Source organism: Passer montanus, unplaced genomic scaffold (genome assembly GCF_014805655.1).
Source record: "Passer montanus isolate IOZ18808 unplaced genomic scaffold, ASM1480565v1 scaffold66, whole genome shotgun sequence".
In the NCBI taxonomy this organism is placed as follows: domain Eukaryota; kingdom Metazoa; phylum Chordata; class Aves; order Passeriformes; family Passeridae; genus Passer; species Passer montanus.
The window spans coordinates 2,251,060-2,277,904 of record NW_024371704.1 but is presented as its reverse complement, the minus strand read 5'-3'; the positions used below and the strand labels follow the sequence as shown (position 1 = coordinate 2,277,904).

General features: G+C 42.7%; 1 protein-coding gene across 7 annotated transcripts in view; it reads left to right on the top strand.

Annotated features, from left to right (window-relative positions):
- CPS1 (carbamoyl-phosphate synthase 1) overlaps positions 1-26,845 on the top strand; it is a 104,529-nt gene that overhangs the window by 62,604 nt on the left and 15,080 nt on the right. For all 7 annotated transcript variants that reach the window (XM_039728672.1, XM_039728676.1, XM_039728670.1 and 4 more), the window contains 10 exons: positions 3,988-4,129; positions 5,826-5,891; positions 6,448-6,511; positions 9,947-10,128; positions 16,294-16,488; positions 17,052-17,119; positions 19,375-19,450; positions 22,285-22,362; positions 23,787-23,894; positions 25,039-25,128. In XM_039728672.1, coding sequence (XP_039584606.1) covers positions 3,988-4,129; positions 5,826-5,891; positions 6,448-6,511; positions 9,947-10,128; positions 16,294-16,488; positions 17,052-17,119; positions 19,375-19,450; positions 22,285-22,362; positions 23,787-23,894; positions 25,039-25,128 — 1,069 coding nt within the window. The remainder of the gene's footprint in view (positions 1-3,987; positions 4,130-5,825; positions 5,892-6,447; positions 6,512-9,946; positions 10,129-16,293; positions 16,489-17,051; positions 17,120-19,374; positions 19,451-22,284; positions 22,363-23,786; positions 23,895-25,038; positions 25,129-26,845) is intronic.

The following is a 26,845-nucleotide window of genomic DNA, read 5'->3' as shown; positions in this document are numbered from 1 at the left end:
GAAAGACTTGTTTTGTTTATAAACTGCAAAATGAACAGAGGACTACAGTTTTTTGAGGAAGTGAACAACCATTTAATAATCATGGCAGTGTGGAAAAGTCTAATTGTCTGGGGTTGAAGCCCTAAAACTCCTGACTTTCATTTTGCAAAGGCAAATGTTAGGAAGAGGAGCATTGTAGAAGTCTGAAATCATGGTCACTTACTCTTCCCTCCTTTCAGAATTGATTCTAAGCCAGTGAGGGGGTTTAATCTTTGGAAGACTTTCTGCTCTGTGTAGGAAAAGTAAGTGATGCTCCAGGGGAAAGTGGGAGGCACTGATGTAAGACTGGGTCATGTGATTTGGTGTATCCAGGAGTGAGAATTTTTGTCTTGTCTTTTAGTGCTGGATTTCTGGTGAGCTTGAAGGGTTATTTGCTGTCAAATATTCAAAGAGATCAGCCTGATTCTGCTCTTGCTGGCTTTAGTGTCTCTAGCTTGTCTAAAGGGCTGTCTCTGAGCAAAGTGGGAATTGCCCCTTAAAAATTGTCAGCCCTTAACCTCTGCATGTCTGTTTTGCTGTCTGTAAGATAAGCACCACCCTATCATACTGTTAGCATGTTTCTTTATATTATTTCCATGAAAGCTGAGACTAAAATGCTAAAAAATACTAAGATTAGTAAATGGAAATTATTCAGTTACAAAAATGTGTCCAGCATATGTAGAGACCCAGCCTGATTTTCATACCAGTGCTGAGGATTTGCAATTCTCTGATTCAGTTCCCATTAAACATGATGGACCATTCTGCTGGTTTCTTCTATCATGCTTTAGGACCACCAGAGGAAAAAGTGCATGGAAAAAATGCATGGTTCTATTTCCCCTCTAGGAACTTGTCTTTTCCCTTTTGCATGCTGGTTTTCCTGTAAAAAAACTAGTTACCTTTCTGCATGGATTAGTAAGTGGCCTAACCTAATTTAAGCTGCTAGCCCAAGGCAAATGAATCATGGTGCAAAATAATCACTGCTTTTGTTCTACCATCCCAGCTGGGAGGGAGGGTGACAGTGAATGATATTGTTATAATGAGATACAAGAAATGGAATGAAAACAAGCTGCAAATGAAGGCAATTTGCTGTCTCTGACAGTAATCAAATGACAGCCAGCTATGTGTGTTCCTGAGGCAGAAGGGAGGGAGGGCAAGGGAGTAAACGGCTCAGAAAGAGGCTCATTTTCTTGGGGTCATCAGGTCTACTCACTCATTCTAAGGAGGCTGAGTCCTTAATAGCCAGTGACTGCTAGCATCAGTTTTGACAGAGAATTGGTGGAGTTTGCTGTATTTGCTTCTGTAAAACACACATCTGTCCTTTCAGTTCTGTGTTCATGGTTTGTGCAGGAAGTCCTGCCTCAGAGCTGAGGTCAGAGCAGAATGGGCTGAGAAGAAGTGGAGGAGTTTCTGTGGAGGTGTTGGGGCATGGAAACCATGAGTTTTAGTACAGTGGCGTGCCACAAAGTGGGACTTTGGGAAATCCAAAACCTGGGAAGCTCAGCCTGCTGGATTAGGCAGCACTTTTTCACTGAATCATAGAATGGTTTGGGTTGTAAGAGATCTTAAAGCTCATCTTGTTCACCCTCTGCCATGGGCAGGGACACTTCCTACCTGCCCAGGTTACTCTGAACCTTGTCCATCCTGGCCTTGAACACTTCCAGGAATGGGGCAGCCACAATTTCCCTTCTGACCCTAAGGAAGAGGAGGCTTTGCTGGGGTAAGAACAGTGATGTGGTGCAGGTTGTAGATCCAGGGTGTAGATGGTGCTCTTGCCTGGAGTGCCCTGAGGGCAGAGCAAGCTGTTTGTGGGGTCAAGCTGGGGCACTGTGTAGAGGAGAGGAATTACTGTGAGTGCTTCTTTCTGCAAATTTTCACCAGCTTTCCCTTTCTCCTGTGCTGGTTGCAGGAAGGTCGAGTTCTCTCTTTGCAACTCCAGGGCAAGGAGGGAGGTGGCATTGGGAAAATGAACAAATCCTGTCTATCCAGGGGTCTGAACCCAGGAGTTTCTGGTTCCCAGTGCTGCTCTCAGAACAGCTGGTTTGACATTTGTGTGACTCTCATCTGTTTCATACTAGAGTGACTTTACAGAGGGCAACAGAGCTGCTCCATGCCTAAGCCAGAGTGGAAAATCCAGTCCAATGACTTGTTTTTTTTTTAATGCTTCAGCTTCCTGACATGTTCCAATAAAATGGTCTTACCAGTCTTCTCCCACACAAATAAAATAATAGTATTTATATTAAAATACTGCCGAGCAAAGGACATAATTCAAAAACTCTGATTTAGGAAAATGGCTTGTTTGTTAATCATTCCATTTTCCTTATTCAGAACTTGCTTGCTCATAAAATATTGATTTATTGAGCAGGCAAGAATGCTCTTGGCAATGAAGATGTAAAGAAGTAGTACTGATAAAAATATAGGCTTTAAAAAATGTTTTTGCAAAAGCTAAGCTTAGAAAAGGTAGCTTAGAGAGGGGGAGGGGCAGAAACTATAAGGATGGAGTCAAAACAAAGTGGGATGAAGAGTAGAAAAGAGTAGAGAAGAGGGAATGGAGAAGATGGAAAAAAATGAAGAGCAAAATGGACAGGTAAATGCTGATCTTCAGAAATGGCAGGGGGGAAGCAATGTGTTTGAAGTAAACAGCCAAAACTAGGACTTCTGAGAAGCAGAACCAGGAGAACAAGAATGTATGGAAGTATTGAGAGACCCTGGTTGTAAATATGAAATCAAAAAGGTTTCCCTGCTTTCCCTGGTAAATGCCCCCTCTCCATTTGCCCAGTGCAAGAAGCAACACTAAGGTATGGGAAAGGGTCTATTGAGACTGTTACAAGAAAAACCTACCTTGTGTGTGAGCCTCTAAAGGGCATTTCTGCTACTCATCTCTGAAGTGAGATGCTTTTTCCAAAGACTGGCCATTTCAAGAGGAGGGCAGAACATCTTCAACAACAGAAAGAAAACTTGGTAGGGACAAATTGTGGGAGGGTTTTCCAGCTGAGACATAAATACTAAAATGGAAATTAGTGGTGGTCACAGGGTGGTCACAGTTATGCCTCTGAATGGCTCGTTCCAGAGCTTCAAGAATTTCACGCCTTTGAGTGGAGTGGGCAGCTGCAGTGAGAGGCAGGAGTGGAAGCACCTACATAATGATTGGTCCAGCCCAGTCTGGTCAGGCCTAGGCTTAAAATTTAGGCTGAGAGGGTGAATGTAAGGGAGATATTAAAATTTGGGCATGGAGTTGTAGGGATACTGAATCCAAAAAATTAATCCTTGTAGGTCCTCTGTGGAGGCTGAAATGGTGAATGACCTTAGAGTTGTTGTGGTGTCAGGGTTTGACATTGCCTAGAAGCCAGGCACCCATGAAAAACCATTAACTTATTCTCCTCTTTTATAGCTGAGCAGAGGTGGGGGAAAGACAAACTAAAAGGCTCATGCGGTGAGATATGGACTAGGGGAAAACATTCTAAGGGTAAAACAGGCTAAAAACATAAAAGGTATAAGGAAAAATTTATTAACAGAATTAAAAGAGGATTATGAGAACCAAAATAAACCTTTAGAACACCTTTCTCCCCACTCCCAAACCCAGTCCTTCTTTCTTTCTCACTGACAGTGCCAGGAGACAAAACATGGGGGATTCAGTCAGTTTGTCACTTTAAAAAAAAATTTCTAAACTAACACATGGGCCCAGTCAGCTTCTACCAGCCTGATGGATCTCGTCATGAGTCACTGATTCCTGCCTCAAAAGTGCAGGGAAAGTAAATGTTTTACTTCTGCCTGCAGACTTTACCACAGAGGTGTTTGTGTGGGGCACCAAGGGTGAAAAAGATGTTTTCTGTTGAGTCTTCTTCCTTTTTTTTGCCTTCACATGCATGATCCTACGGCAACTTTATGCAGTTTAGAGACAAGAGCACTCATATATCTTCTAGTTATTGCTGTAAGGCCTCATGCAGAGGTGTTTTTCTTATTTAATCCCAGCAAGACAATTCCAGAGGAGACACTGAGGAGAGCCAAGCAGATGGGGTTCTCTGACAAGCAGATTGGGAAATGCCTGAGTCTGACTGAAGTCCAGTGCCGTGAGCTGAGACTGAGGAAGAATGTAATGCCCTGGGTGAAGCAGGTATGTGAGACACATCCCTGAGCCTAGTGGGGGCTTCCAAGAGTGGCAGGAGACCTCTGTGTCTAGAAACCCCTGGCTCTGTTCAGATGTTGATGTGAGAAGAACACAGTCCACCTATGTAGCTGCTCCTTCTGCACTGCAGGCATCAATGTCATGCCATGAACATTCCCAAAGAGACACTCAGAATATTCTTGTTCAAATTCTTTGTGGCTTCAGGAGAAGGCTGAAAATGCTGGCCCACCATGCTAGGACCATGGAGAGCGCATTTCTTTGCTCTTGGTAGTAAATTTTTACAGGCTAATACTTTATTTGAAGTGTGCTATTGTTATGGGTTCGTTTGCTATTCGTTGTGATTGCATGAGCCTAATGAGCTCATCTGGTATTCATGGCAGTGTCAGTAGGTGCATTTAAGGTATGTTGGTATTAAACTGCCACCAGCTGGTTTCCTGTCCTTAAAGATGATAAAAAAACCCCAAACCACTGAATGTTTCTGAAAGAGCTCATTTGTATCCTCAGGCCCAGGTGGAGGTGCCAAATCTTTTTCTGTTCTCCAGCTGCTGTTTCTCTTCTGTGGCTCACCTGGCCACAGAAACGTGCCTGGTCTTGCACTGTGTTCTTTCAGCTGCATATGGCACTGCAGTGCTGGATTGATTTTTGTGCCAAGGTTCACTCAATAAGGTCATATTCTGCTTGTGCCTGCCTGTGTGCCTTCAAAGCATATGTTTCTTCTGGAGCCATGAAGCACAAGTCACAGTATTAGCAACAGTAATGAGCAGCAGACACACGGTGCTAATGATGTAAGGTCACATTCTCCATGAATCACAAGGGTTTGGACAGGCAGTGGGGATTCCTGGAAGTGCCTGAAGTTTGGACAGATTTTTAAATGGTATAGCACATCAAAATTCATGTCAAGACTACTTTCATATTGTTCCCTGTTCAGTAGTCTCTGTAGAAATGTTTCAGATGTTCATTCAGGAAACTTCAGCAGTTGCTGGTGACCCAGATGGACTGGTTACCAAGTATAACATGCCAGGAGTAGTTGACACAAATAGTTTGTGAACAACCTCATGGGCAAAATGTTCTTCTGGGCTCTCTTGTGACTTAATTACATAAGAAATTGTTGAAAACTACATATAAAGGGTGGTTTAAAATCACTCTTGCTTTGTGTACCATTTAATTATCAAAACATGACTTGTATTGTAATATAAACACATAGTAATTGTGCTGCCACTCCACATGATTTCTAAGTGGTATTATGTGTGTGTTTGTATTCAGTGTGGAGTCAGATGGGGTTAAGAGTAGAGTCTGAAGATTCCAGACAGCCTAGTTATAAAGGACAGAAAACCTGGAGGAATCTTTGTAATCTGCTGCACAAACTGGAGAATGAGTGCCTTGGCAAGTAGGGGAGAGTTCCTGGGCTGCGTAGGTGTTTCACCCAAGAGGTGCAGAGCTAAAACTGCAGCTTAGAAAGAGATGGTAGAGGGTTGTGTTGACTGGGCTGCAGGGTTGGGGCAAGGCCAGGCATGTCAACAGCACAGGACGGTTCAGGTCACCTCCTTATGAGGAAAGATATGATGGGAAAATAATAGGAATGAAACAGTAGTAGAAAGGAAAAGAGGAAAAAGAACCCAAAAATCTACATGTAAGAAAGATCTTGCACTGGCCAAGTCACGATCCATGTTTGTTTCTTGTGCAGATTGACACCCTGGCAGCAGAATACCCAGCAGTGACTAATTACCTCTACGTCACCTACAACGGGCAGGTAGGCACCCTCAGAAACAACAGTCCCATTGCTGTCTGCTTTGATCTCTTTTCCCTATTCCATGTTATTTCTGGAAATCCTGCAGATGCCTCTGTCTCCATAGCAATTCTTTTGGATGGCTTTACATAAAATCCCCTTAGAGCAGGCCTGGAACTTTCTCTCACTCCAATGCTGATCCAGTGCATTTACTGTTAATGCCCCTGTGTTGTTAAGAGCCTGTCACATATCACCTGTACATGCACAGGTAGGTGCTGGGAATGCAGAAGTCCTATTTCCCTTACTCATCTTAACATTATTTTTATATAAACTTCCCAGGTCCTTAGGCTGCTTGAATAGCCATATTAGAGGTGCTGTTTGTCTTCTGATCTGGGTGCAGCACTACTAATTCCAGGAGAGCTGCACTTGATTTACACTGCAGTGAGCAAGATCAGACTGGGGCCCTGAAGGATCACATTGTTGGGTTTGGGCTGAACACCAGAAACTGTTTATTCTGAAAAGCACAGAGTTAGGTGCTGTGGACTACAGATCCTAATGACTCCTTTGTCTCCCTTCCCAGGAACACGATGTAAAATTTGATGACTGTGGAGTGATGGTGTTGGGCTGTGGACCATACCACATAGGTAAATCTTTGTTACAACTCCTCTGTTCTCCTTGTCCCCTCAAGCCTTCTTCAGATATTCTTGTGGTTCCTTTGTTCCTCTTCTCATATGGTGAAAAAACCCTACAGAGCACAGTGCACAGGACATCAATTCCAAACAGAACGTTTGTATTTTATACTTTGGGATTTCATTTCACACCCTGAAAAAAAAGCAGGAGGATTTTATTACTTTTCGCTTGGTACTTAGTTATGATTTCAAGAAAATTTTACAGAATTTTGTTTAATCTCACTTTTTGCACATGTTAAGGTCTTGAGAACATCATACCTTGTATAGAAGTTTGTTGCTCCCATACCTATCTTATATGTTTACTGCCAGCTCATGATGATATTGTCACTCTGCATTTTACAGCTGTAAGTGCAGGTGACTCTGAAAATATTTTGATCTCTTCAGCTGCTTTTTGTGTAAGCAATTCTCTTTATGTTGTTTTTTCTTTCAACCCACTCAGATCATTGTACAGAGTAACAGTTTCCTTGTGGCTGTGAATATTGGGTAGACAGACTGCTGAATTCTCTTTGTGATGACTTTCACTTTTTCTTTCCATGGATCTCTCCAAATAGCTTGCAATTATTGACAAGGAAAAAATTGCTTGTTATTCAGAAATATTTCTGCTCTGCATATCCCAGAAGTGGGGGTGGGTTATGAAAGCTGGAATTGAAAACTACATACATTTGCTTGGCTGGCATTGGAGAGGTCACATGCTGCACTCCTGTTACTCTTTGTAGGACAAGTCTTTTTGAACTCTGTTTCCAGCATGAATGTTGAGATGCCTGAAATCAGGAGCAGCACTCCATGATTAGGCTCATTTTTTGTGAATGATTCTGCTGTTCAGCAGGCTGTGTGGCATGGCTACAAAAATTGAAAAGGATGGCAGTGGTATTTCACAAGTTGATAGAATGTGTGTGAATACATTTTGCACTGTTCACCTAAAACTCCTCATTGCTTAAAATAGACATGCAGGTCTGTTCTTGGTCTCATCTGCTCTGCAGCTCTGATTAGATCCATCAAGACCACCTTTGGAAGAGGTTGTAACTAAATAGGCTGCTAGAGAAAACCATTACTTGTAGCTGTAAAATATTATTTTCCTAGATACAATAGCCAAGTTGGTTTTTTTTTCCCCTTTTTTTTTTTCCTTTGAAGGCAAGTAAGCAGTGTGCTTTTCTTCTATGCTTTCAGTATTGTAATCAGAAGACTTGTAGCTGTAAAATATTATTTTCCTAGATGCAATAGCCAAGTTGGTTTTTTCCCCTTTTTTTTTTTTTTCCTTTGAAGGCAAGTAGGCAGTGTGCTTTTCCTCTATGCTTTCAGTATTGTAATCAGAGTTCAGTGGGATCAACTCAGTGTTCTCTTCCAGGTTAGAAGAGGCTAAATGATTTGGATAGAAGTTAAGCATGTGGCATTATCTTTGTTATTTCCTTTGTCAAAGTTAAGTTTTAGGTTAAAAAGAAATAAAATTCATAAGGGTTGTTTTGTTTGAAAATAGTTGAAAATATATTGCATATGAATAATACTTTCACACTTCTGCAAAGAAATAAAAATACTTGAGGGAAGTGAGGCCATTTGAAAAGTCATGCTGTATTCTGCATTTAGAAAGAAAACTATTCAAACCAAAGTGGATATTTTGACACTTCTTGTAAGCTAATATGCCAAATAGAAACATGATGTGAGTCAATGCAGTTACACACTCTTGAACTTCAGTGCTTGCTTTGGCACATGTCTCCTGCACACATGAAGCCTCAGCAATCCTTGCTCTTCACTGGCTTCCAGGAGAGGCTCTCCTGTCCTGGAAGGGGGTTTGTTTGTCTGTCAGCCCTAAAAGCAGTATAAATATATTTCCACCACTGGCATGGGCCAGCAGATCGCTCTGTAAGTTTTAAGGTGTGCACATAGACTCAATGTGATTGAAACGTGGAAGTGAGTTCAAAAACGTGCAGGTATTGATGTAGCAATTGTCTCCTGAGGAGCTGTGTCTGGTTAACAGTCATTACTAGTAATACTATTTATTTTCTGTCTCCCTTCTTCCCGTGTTTGGATATGATCATTACTGGCTCTGCCTGGAATACACTTAACAGCTGTTCAGCTGTTTTTCCAGGTTGTATGTGAAGCAGTCAGATGAGGACTCCAGATGACCATTGTGTTCCAAACTTGAGGTTTCTTATGCCTATAAAAATACCTTTGTAGTGGAAGTGGAATACAAAAACTGAATGAGCATCTGGTGTCCTGTCTTGGATATATACAAGTTCAGATTTGATTTTCCTCTTTTTTTTCTGTGGGGTTTTAACTGAAGCTTAGGCATGTTTTGAAGTGGGGGAAAAACTGATGTGCCTGTCAGGGAGTGACCTGTGCCAGCCATCAGTTTGTGACTAGGTGGTGGAGGCAGCAATTAAGCACAGACTGAATTTCTAACATATCTTGTCACACAATTGTATATAAAAGTAATATCAGTAATTAACAATCATGTAATGACTGCAGCATGATGAGGCTAAGGTTTTCTTGTAGACTGTAAGCATAACCATTGAATGATATTCTGTATATGCATCATTCTCTCTTTGTGGTACCTTTTTAGGTGTTTGAGCACAGAAATGTGTGGGGTAGTAGCTGTTTGCACAAGTCTTGATTCAAGCATTTCCTGGAGCCTGCAGCACTGCCTGAGTCCTGAGAGCTGCAGCTTGCCCAAGGCCAGCACCAAGTCCTGGTGCTCTCCCAGGCCCCCTCTGTGCCTCTTTCCTTTCAAGATGACCACAGTGCTTACTCAGGGTGTGGGGCAGTAGGATGTGCTCATCCCACAGTGTTGCCATAGTCACTGTAGCCTTTAAAGCTGGACCCAAGGATCACAGAGTGGCTGTAGGAGTGTTGCTCCACTGATCTGCCTTACCTGGAGTCATGTACAGGAATGTCCAACCCACTGAGATGCAATTCTTCTGTTGTTGGTTTAGCTCTTCTGGAAGGTAAAAACCACCTCAGTCCTCTGTTCTTCACACCACCACACCTATATAAAAGCTTTGTGTTTCCTGGAGTAAGCAGCACTGTCTTATAATAACAGGAACTCAGTTTATCCCACTGGTCAGTTTGTCGTGGAGTGCATTGGTTGGGAGGCAGCAGTGATTGGATGGAAAGCAAGAGCACACTGAAGTGTTTATGAGAACAGGATGACAGACATGTTGGAGAGGTCTGTCACTCCTGAGCAGCTGAGCCAACTTACCTGTTGTGCTTGGAGCTTCACGTTTTGTGGATGATTAATTTCCACAGGAGGACAATTACATTTCTGGCTCTGAGCTGACAGGAGGCAATGCTGTTTGGTTTTTTTTTTTTTCCTTTAAGCTGGAGTGCTGAGAATATCTATTTATGTTTTCTTCTCTGCATCCTTCCTTCCCTTGGCCCTTTTCTGTCTCCTGGCAGGCAGCAGTGTGGAGTTTGATTGGTGTGCTGTCTCCAGTATCCGCACGCTGCGTCAGCTTGGCAACAAGACCGTGGTCGTGAATTGCAACCCAGAGACAGTGAGCACGGATTTTGATGAGTGTGACAGACTGTACTTTGAAGAGCTGTCACTGGAAAGGATCCTGGACATCTACCAATATGAGGTAAAGAAAAGCAGAAGCACTATAAAAAGCCACGAAGCAACCCAAACTTTTCAAAATTCCTGTCACTAGCTGGCGAAACAGCTGGGGGTGAGGCGAGAGAGCAAAAGCTGTTTGCTTTGGATCCTCATGTTGTATTTTACACATCGCTGATGCTCCTAGCAGGCTGCTCAACAAAGAATGCCAAATAAATATGAAATTATTTTGCAAGATGCCATATTGTGCAATATTTACAAGCAGGCTTAATTTGCTGCACAGACATTTATCGCACAAACTGTTCTGCCCTCGCACTGCTGGGCCTTAGCAGTTAAACACACCCTTGGTTTGAAGCACAAGTCCTCCAGCTGGAGCAGTTGAAGGAGTTCTGTGCATCACACCAACATGTGCTCAAGAATTTGTAGGCTTGGCCTTGCAGTACAGCTGGCAAGTGGATGTGGTCCAGCATACAGGCAGGCAGACCGGGGAGGGCATTGGAATTGCCATCAGTAAAACCATGGAATGTTCCAACTCCTGATTTGGGCATTGCACTGGTGTGTTAGCAATTTTCAAGTGTTCAGAAGTGCTGATCTAAGAGATGGAGGAGAGTCCCAGACATATTTGATGATGAGGGGATGAGGGAGGGGACATGTAATATAAACAGTTGACCCCAATATCAAAAGTGATTTCTAGTGGATAACATACTCATCTCATATTTGTTGCTGAGGCTTTTAAAGGTGGTTTCAGGAACTTCATTCACCCTGAAATTCTGCATGAGTTGGCCATATAACTTGCTGAAGCAACTTTGCAGAACCCAGATCATGTTAAACTTGTGATTTTTTTTGACTCTTTTTCCTGGTGTATGAGGATTTGAGCTCATCTCCTTTGTGCAAATTTCTAAAATGGTTTTATAATCTGGCCATGTTTTGATCATTCCCAAATTTAGAACCAGGCACATCAGAAATTAATGGCTCTGTTCTTCAGCCATTTTCAAAATACTGTCTATCACCATTTTTAGACTGCATGTTCATACTTTCCTGTTTGTACAGGTTGTTTTAGCTCTATAAATTTTTGTATCTCCTTTGTGCAAATTTCTAAAATGGTTTTTTAATCTGGCCATGTTTTGATAATTCCCAAATTTGGAACCAGGCCAAAGCACATCAGAAATTAAGTCCCAGACTCTAGGCTCTGTTCTTCAGCCATTTGCAAAATACTGTCTATGACCATTTTTAAATTGCATGTTCATACTTTCCTGTTTGCACAGATTGTTTTAGCTCTATAAATTTTTGGAAAAACAGAGACTACTACTGGAAAACATAGATTTTCAAGAGGCCAAAGACTCTGGTGTCTCTCTGTACTCCTAAAGGCTGATTTTTGGATGCTTTAGGATTATCCATGAGGCTCAGCTCTAAAAGCACTGAACTCTTGTTTACTTAACAGAACTGAACTTCTGAGCAGGGGCGTGGAGGAAACTGGTGTGACAGTTTGTCAGACAAATAACACTGATGAAATACAACATCTAATTACTGCAGGATCAAAGAGAAGGTAGAGATAGGTGATGAGGGAGCTCATTTCCACATGGAGTGCTAGTAATTAGCAAGTTGGGTAAGAAAAATATGTGCAAAGAATACAGAATACATATTGAAACTTGCATTATCCTGCTTTTCAGAGCAAGGCTTGGCCAGTTTGAAGGGGGGCAGTGCAAATCTCCAGGTCTAATAGCAGCATCCTGTCATAGCCAGGGTTTGCAGGGAACTTTGCTACTTTGGCATGCGTGTGAAAAAAACCAGCTTGATGTTTGTGCTGGAGGTGTGCAAGCCATCAGAACCTGAGCTAAACATCCAAAATCAGTGCTGTACTGTCTAATAATTCCCAAGGTGAATAGTAAATACAAATAGTAAAACCACTTTTCTTCAGCAGCAACATAGGGTAATGGCATTATTATGCCTAATTTACAAGTAGGAAAACTGAGGAGTAGATAGGGCTGCACAGAGTAATGCAAAAGAACCTGGGCAGAGCTGGGGACAGAGCCCAGACCTCCACCTAAGTGTGGTCTAAGATACATTATTTGTTATATGTCATTTCTTTAGAAAAATGAGTGAGCCAAATGCTAATGTCCTGTTAAGAGAATACTTCCTCAGGCAAATGCAGTTGGAATTCAGCCCCTAAGAAAAAGATCAAATTAAAAATGAATCTGAAAAAGATCAAATTAAAAATGAATCTGATTCTGAGATCCTCCACCAATCCTGTAGATAGCCATCTCTGCCATCTTCACATACAGAGCATGAACAGTGTCATGATTTCAGACTGTTCTTTTAACCTCTCCTGGTCATTTGCCTCCTCTGGTGTTTCAATGGACAATGAGCTGTTGGAAACAACTGGAAAGTCATGGATCATTGATGAACTGTATGTAAAAACATCAGCAAACAGTGGACACAGCCCTGAACTCTTTGTGGAGATGATATTTCAGCTCCCTAAACATTGTTAGGATTAGCAGCAGAGCCTGGGCAGCTGTTAAGCCCAAGTGAATAGGTGCACTGATTTGTCCCTGCTTTTCTGATCAGATAAATTAGGCTGCATCAAGGAGAGAGTTTACCAACAGCACTGAGACAGCTGCAAGCTGCCCACCAAGAAATGCTCACAGCTCCACACAGCCCTCTCTGTGCTCTGCTGCCCCCCCTCTTCCTCTTCCTTGTGTCCTCTTTAACTTCAGGGTGACATTCCCAGCTGCAGTGACTCACCAGAGCCTGAGCTCTGCATAACAGAGCTCTTCATTGGAGGAAAGTTTAATTTACTGAGAATGTGCAGAGTTAGGTGGTAGTCTGTTAGGACAATAATTTAAAAAAATAAATAAAATTCCTTTCCTCAGATTTATTGGCTTTTTTTTTTTTCCCCAGAGAAGATGTTCCCTTTTTATTTTAATATCTATCTGCTTGAGGGCCTCTACTGATTCTTTTTTCTGTTTCAGAGATTATTCTGAAACAATTCATAAAAGTAAAGGAGGCTCCTAGGTACAATTTTAATGGTCTAATTTGTTTTCAAACTCAGGGAAAAAGAAACCCCAGCTCTATTACTAATGACATAACAGCAAGGTAGTAATAAAAAGAGTGATTTTTGTTATAAAGGGGAAAATAATTCTCTCTAGGCTTCTCTCACTAGATTATGTATTGCGTGTATTTTAACCATATCTAATGGCAAGGATGTTATTAATTTTCTTTATAATTAAAATATGGCTGATGACAAAGTGATATGCATTGGGGTCCCTTTCTGCCTGCCCACATTTCTCAGTGCAGCAGTCGTGTTCCCTGTCAGGACAGTGCCTGCTCTTTGGGTGGGAACATGCTTTGAGAAACAACAGCAGAATTTTAAAGTAAAGAAGTAAGCAGCAGCTAGATCCAATTTATGGTTCTTCTTGAGTAAAAATGAGTATATGATTCTTTGCTATCTGCTTGAAAAAGGAATCTCCTCTGTCTCCTTAGGGCTGAAGTCTCTAATTCTATCCCAGCTTTGATGTAGTCAGTGTTTGGATTTCAGATGTGCAGTAACTAGAATTGTTTTAAAGGCAGAAAGGAGCAGCAGCTGAGGAGAAGCTGTTGGCTGGGACACATTTCACATATGTCAAGAATAGATTAAGATGTTGGTTGACCTTGGAAGCAAAGCTACTTTGACTTGTTACCCTCCTTCCCAGCTGCAAGGAGGGTTTGCTTATTCTTACCCTTGTGGGATGATCAAGAGCCCAGGGACTAGAGGGAGTTACTCTGGTTTGAATGGGTCTGGAAGCACTAAGGCACAGATTTCTCTTCCAGCCTGGAGATGGTGAGCTCTGATGTCATGAGACAGCTGCTTTTGGGCTCGAAACAGCCCCTGTCCTTTGTCACTGTCTGTCCTAAGCTCTTTCACATGATTGCTGTTGGCCAGCAGCATCATGGCATCCCATAAGTGACCGCATAGTGAAAAGGAGAAAAATAATCATCTCATGCTGTGTGTTAGCCTACTGAGCAAATAACCTTGGGCTAGTCAGTGCTGCTTAAATGCCAGCCTGTTGGATCTTTATTATGGTAGGAAATTCCCACATCAAAGCTGAGTGGGGACTGTACTAGCATTTATCATCTCTTTTTGCCTGGTCACTTATAGTCCATTCTGCTCTCAGTTTACAGTTTTGCTACTCCAAGTCCCTTTAAATCCCTGATGAAGGAATTCCTCTTCCAGGAAGGCCAGGGAGGCTGACCTTCTTCAGGAAAAACATACTTGTTAATTAAAAGAACATTGTTCCTCTATCTTTTAGAGCCAAACCATCGATCACTTGCTTTATGTTTCTCATTCGTTAGAAGTGGATAAAACTGTAAAACACATTTGGTTCAAAAGAGCCCTTCACTGGAGCTGTTCTGTGGGCCAGATTGTCCTTTGGGCAAAGTTTCACCAGCTTTAATTTGAAAGTAAAGTGCTCTTTGTTGTAGGTACCTTTTCTTCTACTGAAAATTTTCACACCTGACTAGATTCTACTTGAAAACACTAGGGATTCTATGTAAAAGCAAAAAAAAGAGCCCATATTTGTACCTGTAGAAAGGTGTGTGTTAGCAAGCAAGATCACCTGTCTCTTGTTATTTACTGTTTATTATTTTCTCACTTAAAATGAGATGCTGCCCAGTGACAGACATGAAATGCTGCACTGTGGCTGGAGGATGCTGTGCCACCTGCTCTGCCCCATCTACCTCTGGAATTGGAGTGCTTACAAATAACCTGTGTGCAAATGAACACCTCTGGCAGTTTGCTGAAATACTCACTGCCATCCAGGGCACTGCCAGAGATGAGAAGCTAGTCAGGAATAAGGAGCATTGATTAAAACAAAGGGCTAAGTGCACCCATAGCTTTGCAGACTGTATGAAGTGTTGGGCTCTGTTGATTTATGCTCTGCTTAGCTTTGTTACACTCCTTAAAGACTGGCTTCTGGGGATAGTAAAGGTGGTTTGCTTCTTGAGCAGCAGTGCTGGCAGGAAAAAAACCCATAAATTCCAGTTGTTTCTCATTGCCTCTCTGCTGGAGGTTACTGCCTTGCATCTCTGGAGTAAAAAAGATCTTGCATGAATGTCTGCACCTCTGGAAATCTCTGACCACGAGCATGGGAGAGTCTGTTTTCTCCAAGAGTTAGACTGAGAAAGAGAGACCTCAGCATCTTGTTTGTGCTGCTGGGTGCAAAGGCCACAGCAAGCAGAGGGGGCAGGCTCAGTTGTGGTGGGTCCCCATGTACAGGAGCACATGGGAAGGAAACCTGACCCCACAGGGCAGAGAACTGGGATTTGTTGGTGTGCAATGCATGTTCCTAGTGCAGTGCCCTTCCCCTGGAAAGTGAGGCAGCCTGTGTCAGCTCAGTGCTTTGTCCTTGCTGGGAAAGCAGAAGCACCTAAACGTGACATGCAGACAAAGTAACAGCCTGTGGTTCGGGCAGGACTTTGGGAATCGTGGGTTGATGTGAAAGCTGCAAACTTCTCTGGTTCCCTAGGGAATTTTGCCTCCAGTTATTGCTGGGTTTTGAGTGATATTGAGGAGGGTATTTCTGGTTTAGGGAGCATACATACTGCAAATCACAATCACAAAGCCTGGGTGCCACTGGATCAGCACAATTATGATAAAATCATAGAATGGCTTGAGTTGGAAGGGACCTTAAAGATCATCTAGTTCCACCCCCCTGTCATGGGCAGGGACACCTTCCACTATCCCAGGCTGCTCCAAGCCCTGTCCAACCTGGCCTTGAACACTTCCAGGGATGGGGCAGCCAGAGCTTCTCTGGGCACCCTGTACCAGGACCTCACCACCCTTGGAGTAAAGAATTTATTCCTATCATCTAACCTAAGTCTCTCCTCTTTCATTTTTAAACAATTTATCCTTGTCCTATCACGATCTGCCTATGTAAGCAGTAGTTCTCTTTTTTTAGTAAATTCCTTTTAGGCTCTGGAAGACTGCAGTGAGGTCTTCCTAGAGCTTCTCTTCTCCAGGCTGAACAACCCCATCTTTCTTAGTCTGGCTTCTCAGGAGAGGTGCTTCAGCTCTCTGATCATCTTTGTGGCCCTATGATCTGTCTTTGTTCACTGCAGCCTGAAAAGACACATAACCTAAATATTGGATTTTTGTTGTGACAGCTCTTCCTATTAAGATAACTTGGACATGACTGTGCTCCTTTCTGCCTTCCAACAGGGATGCAGTGGCTGCATTATTTCTGTAGGTGGGCAGATTCCCAACAACCTGGCAATACCATTGCACCTGAGTGGAGTAAAGATTCTTGGCACAGATCCTTTAAAGGTTGACCAGGCAGAGGATCGTTCTGTGTTCTCAGCCATCCTGGATGAGCTGCACGTGGCCCAGGCTCCCTGGAAGGCAGTCAGCACCCTGGTAAGTTGGGATGTGCACCGGGGAAATGCTGAAGCAGCCGGGGGTTGGGATGTGCATCTGCTCATCTTGATGCATTTCACGATTTTGAAGGCATTGGACAGTTTTTCACTGCCCATGTTGGAGAACTTCTTGATCCCTGTGACATGATGCTGCAGCAGCACTGGCAGAGGGTGGGAAGTGGAAGTGAAGTGTCTTTAAACCACCTCAACAACCTGGAGTAAATACCCAGCAGAAGTTAGCACCACTGGCAGGCTGGTCTAGGTATCCTACTGGGCTTGAGGTCTTCTCTAGCAGGTGGAAATTGCAAAGGAATAGAGATGTGTTGGCATGGCTCTTTTTGCCCAGTGAAGCTCTATGGACAAAGGAGGTCTGAAGGTGCCAGCTCTGAAACCAAAAAGTTTCATTCAGTGTAATGTGTGTTACATTCAGTGCAGCCTGCAGCCTCCAGCTTCTTTCCCCTCATCTTAATTGCTAGTAAAGTGTAATTGCAGTTAGAATTGGAATTTTGGAATGACTTTAAAATATTTTCTTGTTCGTAGCATGTTTTTCTTCCCTTTCTTTAGAGAGATGCAGTTGAATTTGCAAGGTCTGTGAGTTATCCATGCTTGCTGAGGCCCTCCTACGTTCTGAGGTAAGGCTCACCTGTCAGAGCTCAGCAATGTGGGGTATGAACTCCAGAAACCTCTCTGAGACAAGGGAGAACAACTTCAGGGGGTGTGTGGGAAACTCTGTGCTAGGTGTAAGTGGCATTAAGCTGCCCATGAGACACCTGCTCCAACAATGAATAAAGCCAATGGATCCCTGAAGTCCATCAGGCACAGAGCAAAGGTAGAACATAATCATAAGAATCCCTGTTCAGCTATGTTACCTCTTGCATGTCTCAAGGCCAAAACCACAAACCATCTGGGATATTCTTTCAGGTTCCTGAGATTGTTACCTTTACAATTAAGTCAGAAGATTGTTTGCCACCAGGAAAAAGAGAAGGGAACCTGCTGAGGCTGTTTATTGAGATGGGCATCTGTTTTCAGAAAATGACAGTGCATCTTTTGACTTCAGCTTCTTATTTGCCAGGCTTCTCTGCTTACAGGCATGTTTTATGTCCCTACACTGTGGCAGCTGCTTCTCATTAAACAGACATTGTACAAAGTCCCTCATTTCCAGCAGCCAGACAGACTTTTTGAGGAGGTTACACCAGCCCGTGCACACAGCCAACTCACAAGTTCTGAATGATTGCTCTTCTCAGTGAGAAGTTTGTTCATAGCAGGGTGACTCAGCACAGAGAGGCAGTTTGCTGGGCAGAGTTTACAAGTGAAAATAAATTGGAGACAGGATACTTTTCATATGAAAGACACACATATCAAAATGAAGCAGCTCAATGTCAGTTTTCAGGGCTGGGGGACAAGCACAATTTTTATTTTAAAAGAAGAAAAGGAGTGGGGTTTCTTCATCCCTGAAGAAAATAACCTGTAGAAGGAGCTCCTGAATGTGACTTTTCTATCTGGTATCTAAGACTTGCAGTAGGGTTTCAAGCAATTAGAAAATAGCTCTCCTGTCAGGAGTAAAGTTGAGTATAGTTAAGTGTAAGGTAACAACTGCTCCTGATGTAATTCTTCAGATATTAAGGAACACTTCTCTTAGCCTGTTGCTTCCATCTGTACTAAAACCATTATAGGCCCTTTCTGTGTTAAGTATTTGCTGATGTGTGTTAGTGCAGGGTAGGGGGACTCCAGGGAGAAAGATGAAACTGGAGGATGTAAAACTTGAGGAATGAGAGTGTGAAAAGCCCTAGCAGAGTCCTCTGTCTGCAGAACAGCAGCAGTGCACAGCTGGATTTCTTCATCCTCTGAACAAATATGACCTTTAATACTGGCCAGTTTCCTTGGAAAACTAAATGCCTTTCCCTATCAGTTAGGTACCAGCTCACATCCTCAGTGGTACTATTGACACAAGTTCATGGATTTATTGAACTCTATTGATTTACATCAGCCCAAGAGGTAAATATAATCACCTAGGTACCTGTGTCTATTTATCTTAGGATAAAGTGACTGATTTGTGGGATACAGCCTTCTTCCACTTTTCCCCACAGCCTCTGTGGACTTGCCCAACAAAGCAAAGGGGAAGCTGGGCATTAGTGGTAAAAATGGGAAATGTAACATCTTTTTTTTTTTTTTTAAGATTCTTGTCTTTAAAAAGGACTTGAATCACACACTCTGGACCCATGTTCTCTCAGATCCCCTTCTCTGATATTACTGGCAGTTACAATGAAAGCAGCTTTCAGATATCTGCTGTACTGTGCCCACTCCCTTAAAGAGTGAGACATTAGGGGAGGAGCACAGAGAAATAGTCAGCAAAGAGCAGCCTGTGTTCATGTGGGTTTACACTGCCACAACTATTACCAGTGACTCTGACAAGCCTCACTTCATCTGTCCCTGGGGATACATTGGGCTGAAGTGAGCCAAGTGTGTTTGTCCTGAGCTCCTGGGGGAAAGTCTGGGCCTTACTGGGGCTGGGTGGCTGAGGAGCCATCTCCCCCAGCTTAGGGGGACCTTCAAGGGCTTGACTCAGGAAGGGCATTTGGCAGCAGTGCTAAGGCTATGAAAACACAGTTCTTTCTTTATTCCTCCACTGTGGTTCTGGAGGTCTCCTGTCTTCTCTGGGAAGGATGGGTAATTGGGAGGGAGGGTATGGAGGGTATTGGGCATCATCTCTGCCTCTCCCTGAGTCAAGAGCTGAGCAAGTGGCTGGAGTCAGGAGCTTCCTTGCCTAGTCTGCCATGCAGAGATAGTTGGTAACCTTGGAACCCTGTGCCCTGCTGTCTAACACTGATTCTGCCCTAGAATTCATGAGGGAGGCTGACCTGGGTTCTCTTCTTTCATGTTCTCACAGTGGGTCTGCAATGAATGTAGTATTCACTGAAGAGGAGATGAAGAAGTTCTTAGCAGAAGCCACCAGAGTCTCTCAGGTACCTCTTTGTGCTGCCAGTTCCTTCTGTGTTCCCTTTATTTGTTTCATCTCCACTGTGGTTTCTATCTCTTTGTTTCCTTATTGTGTCTTCCTCACTCTTTTCCTTCCTTGCCTGGGGAGGTGACCATTTGACTCCTCAGTTTGTTCCCTAACAGAAAATATCAAATATCCTTACTGACCAGGATGCCTGCACAGACTAGGAACAGCTGTTTTACCTGCATGTACATTTCTGACCAGTTAATTATGTAAATAGATGTTGTCCTCTGAGCTGGGACCCTTCCAGGCTTGCCAGTGGCAGGTTATGCCAGCCAGCATAGAAATGGGAGCATCTTTCACTTAGTTTCTCAATTGTTTTGCCTGGCTTCTTTGAACAAATATATTCTTCATCTTGGCATCTCTTCTGAAGGTTTTTTTCCTTGTTTGTTTTGTTTTGTGTGGGTTGGTTTTTTTTTTTTGGTTTTTTTTTTGTTGTTGTTGTTTTAACGGTCACTGTTCAGAACAGGACTGTGGCACCATAAACACTGCTGTCCCAGGAATCTAGGAGTTAAAAATTAATGAATCAAAGAGGAGCTAACTCTCTGAAAACAACTGGCTGGGGAAGTCAGACTGCTTTCTCAGGATTCTTAGGTGGTTAAAGCTTGAACAAAACCATGAGGTTTTAAAGTGCATGAGGCAAATGGTGCAAGTTTAACTTTTCAACAAGAAATGGTGGCATGAAAGCGAAATGAATTGAATGATTGCTGATACTCTGATACCTTTCAGAGTAATAATATCCTGAAGGATAGGGGCAAGGAGACCACTTATTACCATCTTTGGACAAGTTTTAGAGGGGTAGTGCAACTGTTACTTCCATCAGAAGGAATTATTTGACTATTCTCAGAAGACTGTGTGGTCAGCCTGTGGTAGTGTACAGTTCTAAGCAGTGCTGGGCCTCCCAAAATGCCAGACTTCCCTCTGTACTTCATCTGAAGCACTCTGCTTTGTGTTTACACTCACAGAAGCAGAGCAGGCAGCAGCCTTAGGCCCCATTCAGTGGGACAGATCACTTTTTGGGTGCTGGGTGGCTTTGTGGTGGCAGTGGATGCCCTCGAGGAGGCTCTAGCCCAGAAAAGACCCCATGTCAGCCTAATTTGTCACAGCCTGACTGACTTGAATTGGGCAGTGCTGTTCTTCGCTTGTGAGATGTCTCAACTCTGGTGCAGGAGGCCTTTCTGGGAGCTGCATTTGTTGAGTCTAGCCAATAAATGATATATTCCTAGGGGAAAGAGAGGGTGCTCCCATGGGTTATCCTTATGATGGCCAGTTCTGTTACACACACAAGGCACTGCTGCTCACTGACCAGTTGCACACCATGAGGTTTTGGGTGCTCTGGTTCTGATTCTGAAGAGACTTACCCTAGATTTACATGCTGTTTTTTCCTAGTGTAGTCAGAACTTCTTCATCCAGTATTGTGTATTGACAAAAGCTATGGTAGAGTTGAAGCCAAGCTAGCAAAAAGCAAACCAGAACAAAATTGTAGTGTTCTGCTTTTACATTAGAGAGGATTTTTCAGTCTTGTCAAGGTTTTGTGGCCTGTGAGTGGCTCCACAGAAGCTCCCAGTATTAGTTGTGAGCATCCTTTGTGGGACACAGGCTCAGTTTTTCTGGTTCCAAAGCCTTACCTAGTTCTGCTTCATCCAGCAGAACTCCTCTAGGAAAGGCCCTGACTTGTTCTTGTTCTGTTGTTTTAATGCCTTTGCTGTTTCAGTGTTGTGCCATTATGGCATTTATGTTGTCAATAATGTTCAAAGCTTCTAATGCAGGTTGAGACAGATTGAAGTAAACAAGGTTGTGTGCACATATAAAATCTTCAGGTGAAAAACTGCAGCAAGACAGAAAGTAACAGGACACAAGCCACTAAATTTATGAAACAGTGTAGGCTTCAGCATTGTCCTTGCCTGTGAATTTACCCTTGCACTGATAAATGGAAGAAATTGTGTCTTGTAACTTTTGGAGTTGCTTGGTATTTTTTCAAGAGGAGCCTTTAAAACATGCGCAAACTGTCATTTATTTCATTTTATTCTCTAATAAATAATAGGCAGTTAATAGTGGATGGGACAGGTAAAATGTTGAGACACAAAGCTGGCCAGGAAGAATGCAGATTAGAGGATTTTTTGGAGCAAGTGTCTGGAAGGAGAAAGTGTTAGAGGAGAGTGGAGGTGTGTGCTAGCCATCCCAGAGACAGACAGGAAGAAGAGGAAGGAAAACAACTACCAGGGAAGGTAGTAAGTGTCAAGGCCAGGTTGTTCCTTCCCAGCTATTATTAGTGAAAACCTCTCCCTGGGAGACATAGGAAACCAGGCAGAGAAATGAGAAAAGAATGGGTCAATTGCATAAAATATATGACTGTAAAATAGCAACCAACCACTCTACAAAGTCATTAGGAATGCCAGGGATCAGTTCCTCTGTGAAGCACCATGTCCAGTGAGGTGGCTGGGAGGCTCAGAGCGAGGAAGAGTTGAAGACCTTGGAGTTAAGGGCTGTCTTTAGGAGATGGGATAGAGGTCATTGGTTCCATGCAGGTCTTACCATCTTCTTTGTGCCATAACCTCTATGGTTTTGCCCCAGATTTCCCTGTCCTGGTCTTGTTATGGAGAGCTCAAACTTTTTTGCTTCATGGTTTTGGGGAAACCATGCAAAGTTTCCCCCACTATATCTTTGCAAAGTTCACTTATCTGTGGAAATGAGGATATTAATAGATTGTTCTTCTGGTTTTTTGCTTCCGAAGGGTCCTAGGTGGTCTACAAATGCTCTCTTACAAAAACTTTGATTATTTTCTTGTCTTGATGGCAGGATTACCCTGTGGTACTCACTAAATTTATTGAAGATGCCCGTGAGGTGGAAATGGATGCTGTAGCCAAGGCAGGAAGAGTAAGTACTTTGCTTTTCTTTAATATTAAACTTGTTTTTTCAGGATCTGAGATCTGCAAAAATGTGTAATTTGAATGATTTACTACAGAGCCATGGATTCATGCTGGGGAGAGTAAAGAAACAAGAAGAATTCATCTTAGGCTCAAAACTGTTGTGCTTTGAAAGCTCCACCTCTCTGATTGTATACATCTAACCAGCTATTTTTTTAAGCATTGCTTATCCATGTAAATGAATCCTTTTGAATATAGTTTTTACCAGATTTGCAAATCACTGCTTTCAGAAATTACTTTCTTCAGAATTTTATCATGGGTTATGGAATTACCACAGTTATTCAATTTTTTTTTCTTTTTTGCAGTTTTGTCTTGCCTTTCATTACTCGGCAAAGGCAAAAAAAAATCACAAAGTTCACAATTAACAGAAATAATATTGTTTTCAATTTTAATTTTTAACCAGCAGACACAATCACTTTTTTGGTATTGAGGTTGTATGCCTTGATGCAGTTAATTCAATTTAAATCCTTAGGCCTGGATTTCCTCTGTTTGCTTAAAATACCACAAAAGAGAAGGTGTAAAATTATGTAAGAGTGATGTTAGTTCATGCTTGGTCCTGTTGGGGAATGATGACTTCTATGTGTTCTGGCAAGCAGAACTTTAAAAAGCTAGTTTAAGCTGGTAAAAGCTTAGCTTTTACCTTCTGAATCCACATGTGTTAGAGAAGGAAGCAAGCCTTAGGATCTCCAGGCTATGGTAGGTTTTGTCACATTCGTGATTTGCTTAACCATAATAGCAAAGACATTGACGTGGTCTCCTCGTTCATATGCCCAGTGTCTGCTTCAGGCATATTCTCCCCAAAATATTAGGAAATTCAATTTTTGTTCTCCCCGCATCTGTATCCTTTTTCAGCCACAGTTCTGCTCAGGAGGCTGGGCTGTGCTGGGAGGAAGGAGCAGTTTCTGAGAGGGCAGAGTGACCAATTATTGTATTTGCAGGTTGCCCCGATGAAGGAAGGATGGATGAATCTGACTCCAGGTTCTCAGAAGGCTAATTTATTATTTTATGATACTATATTATATTAAAGAATGCTATACTAAACTATACTAAAGAGTACAGAAGGGATACTTACAGAAGGCTAAAAAAATAATAATGAAAACTCGTGACTCTCTCTGGAGTCCCAACCACAGCTTGGCATTGATTGGCCAATGAGTCAAAATAACTCACACCAGAATCCAATGAAACAATGACCTTGGGTAAACAATCTCCAAACACATTCCAAAGGACAAAACACAGGAGAAGCAAATGAGATAAGAATTGTTTTCCTTTCCTCTGAGGCTTCTCAGCTTCCCAGGAGAAAAATCCTGGGCGAAGGGATTTTCCAGAGAATGTGAAAGTGACAGCCAGTGAGTGCTCTCCCCTTGCTGTGTGCAGGTCATTTCCCATGCTGTCTCTGAGCATGTGGAGGATGCAGGTGTTCACTCAGGAGATGCCACCCTCGTGTTCCCCACACAGACCATCGGCCAGGAAGCCTTGGAGAAGGTGTGTGTTGCTCTAGTACTGAAAAGAGAAAAGCAAATGAGGGTTTGACTCTGCTTTCCCTCCACCATCAGTGGAGAAATCAAATCACCAATGATTTTTTAAGGCCAGTGTGGTGTGCAAATAAAGGATGTCAGAGTCCCCTGTGATTGGCTTGATCTGACCTGTATCCCAGTAATTTAAGCAGTGTACACTTTTAGACCCATAAGATTTTTTTGTTTCCTTGGTTTAGAACCAGCTTCTGTAGCAGTAGGTGATTGTCTGATTCATACATAAGCCATGGCTCTCTTTCCACTTCCTTTTCTCCCACAGTACTTCAGTGATTATGTCAGATGTATGACTTTCTAGCTGCCTGCTTTTCCAAAAATAATATCAGGATAAATGAACCTCACCTAATCTTGACTTTTTCCTCTTTCAAGAATAAACAGAGTTAGTTGTTAAGTTCCATTTTTTAAATGAAATGTGCCATGCCCCTTTATGTCATCCTGTTAGGGGTTTGCTTGGAAGCCAGCAAAAGCTGTAATGCAATGATCTGTGCTCCAGCTCTGTTTCCAAAAATGTCCAAAGTTTTATTTCTGAAAATAGCCATCTCCTGGAACAAAGCTATTCAAACCCTTGTATTGACACACCTGGGAAATAAGGCTTTCCTCCCAGTTTGTTCCAGAGTGTACCTACTCAGGCATTTCCCACTGATCTGTGATGGCACAGGCATGGCACAGGTGAAAGACTTTCAGGACACTTACAAAACTGATTAGTTATTCTCAAATAACAAACCATTATTCATTATGTCACCAAGAAAGGTATAAAGACTCCAGTGTGCAGTGTAAGAATTACTACAGGGCAAGGCTTTGATTCTTTGTTTTTCTCCTCCTCTCTGCTTTCTCACACACACAAAAAACCTGATTTTTACTTCTGCCCTCAAAAGGCACTTCAGGCTCTATGTTACTAGGGAAATTAAACATGTTTGCTTCTGAAATAGTGCTATTGCCAAAATGTGGGTATAGAGAAAAAACAAGGCAGAAAGAGATGATGTTTAAAGAAATCCACCAGTCTAGTGATTTATTGCCATGATGCTCTCTATGTTGTGGAACTTAATTATTAATTCTATATACACACATTAACACTTTCTAAATTTTTTTTTTAACAGATAAAAGCTGCAACAAAAAAGATTGCAAAGGCTTTTGCCATCTCTGGTCCGTTCAACATCCAGTTCTTGGTGCAAGGCAGCAATGTGCTGGTAAGAGCTGCAGTGAGTGTGGCAGGGCCCATCCTGTGCTGAGGGTTGTGGCTCCTGCATCTCTGCTGGGACACGTGGCAGTGCAGCCAGGGCACTAATCTGCCTTGGCAGAGGGGCTGGGCTCATGCTTAACAGATAAAAGCTGCAACAAAAAAGATTGCAAAGGCTTTTGCCATCTCTGGTCCGTTCAACATCCAGTTCTTGGTGCAAGGCAACAATGTGCTGGTAAGAGCTGCAGTGAGTGTGGCAGGGCCCATCCTGTGCTGAGGGTTGTGGCTCCTGCATCTCTGCTGGGACACGTGGCAGTGGCAGCCAGGGCACTAACCTGCCTTGGCAGAGGGGCTGGGCTCGTGGCACCCTTGGTCACACAGCTCTCCCTGCCTGTGTGGCAGAGAGAATCCTCCCCTGCCTTCACACTGAGGGTGAAGAGTCTGCCTGCTTTGTCTGTCAGCTTTGTTTCACTGTGGGCTGCTGTCCTTCCCAAAATTGTCACTTTGGAATAGGATGGGCAGCACTGGGACCTGCACCTCATCCCATGTACTGGATCTCATGGCTGTTAGACCTCCAATATCTTCTCCCAGATTTAACTATTTTGGTGTTGAATTAAGCCTTCAAAGGGACTGAAAAGTAAGCAAGACAATGCAAGTGTTTAAACCTTTACTGTAAGCTGTTAGGATGGTTATCTGAATGGTCCCAGTAGCTATTAGCAACAGAAGTACAGCAATGTCTGACCCTTTCTGGGTAACACTTGGGTTTATGATGCTAATGGAAGGAGGTCACAGGAATGTGAACAGAGTATGACTGAGGATACAGTGAATAGGAAGGGAACCTGACAGGAAGCAGAAGAGATGCATTATTGGTAAAAAATTCCTGTTTGGGCTATGAGTTGAGTAAAATGTACTTATTGTTCATCTTTTCTCTGTTTTACACATGGTTATTCAGTAACTCCACAGAGGGAGAGAACAGAGTTTTCCCTTCCTTGCTTTCCCACAGTGGTGCCTGTCTTTCTCTGTACAGCCCCTGCTTTTCAGTTGCACCTTCACTATTCTTACCCCCTTTCACTCCACTTCATTCCCATTTCCAGCAATTCCTCTTCTGCTCTTGAGCTCCAAGGTGCAGAATTTCTTTGGTACTTCCCTGCCTGGCTGAATGGCTGCCACATGTGGGTGAGGGAAGCCAGTAAGGACAGTCCTGGTGTTCAGGAAGTGCCATCACCATGGGAAAAGAACAGGTTGGACTTCTGGAGGGTATTCCTAATGCCTGTACATATGTTCCTCTTGCACATTAACTTAGGCAATAGTAAAGCACATTTTCTGAGTGAAGTCTGGCTCCCCTCAGCTCTAATAATTCAGACAGTAGAGATGGATCTCAGGTTGTATTCCCAACCTATTGCTTTGTTCTTTTAAAGTTCTTCTAAGTTTTTTGAGGTTTACATTTTTGTAATGGAGTTTTTCCACGCACTTTTCATGTAAATAATAAAAAAATGGTTTGCATTCCTTTTTGGAGGAAGAGAAAATTGATAAACTGTTGGATTTGACCAGTATGGTTGGAGAGGTAGCAATTTCATCCTCCAATCCATAGTCACTTTTAGAATTCTATAAATATCAAAGTGCAGAAATAAATGTGCCTTCTTTTGCCTTGGACATCTCAATGTGTGAGTGTTGTTCATTTTGTGTTGTATTGTGACACACACTCCTCTTCCCTGTTTTAACAATGA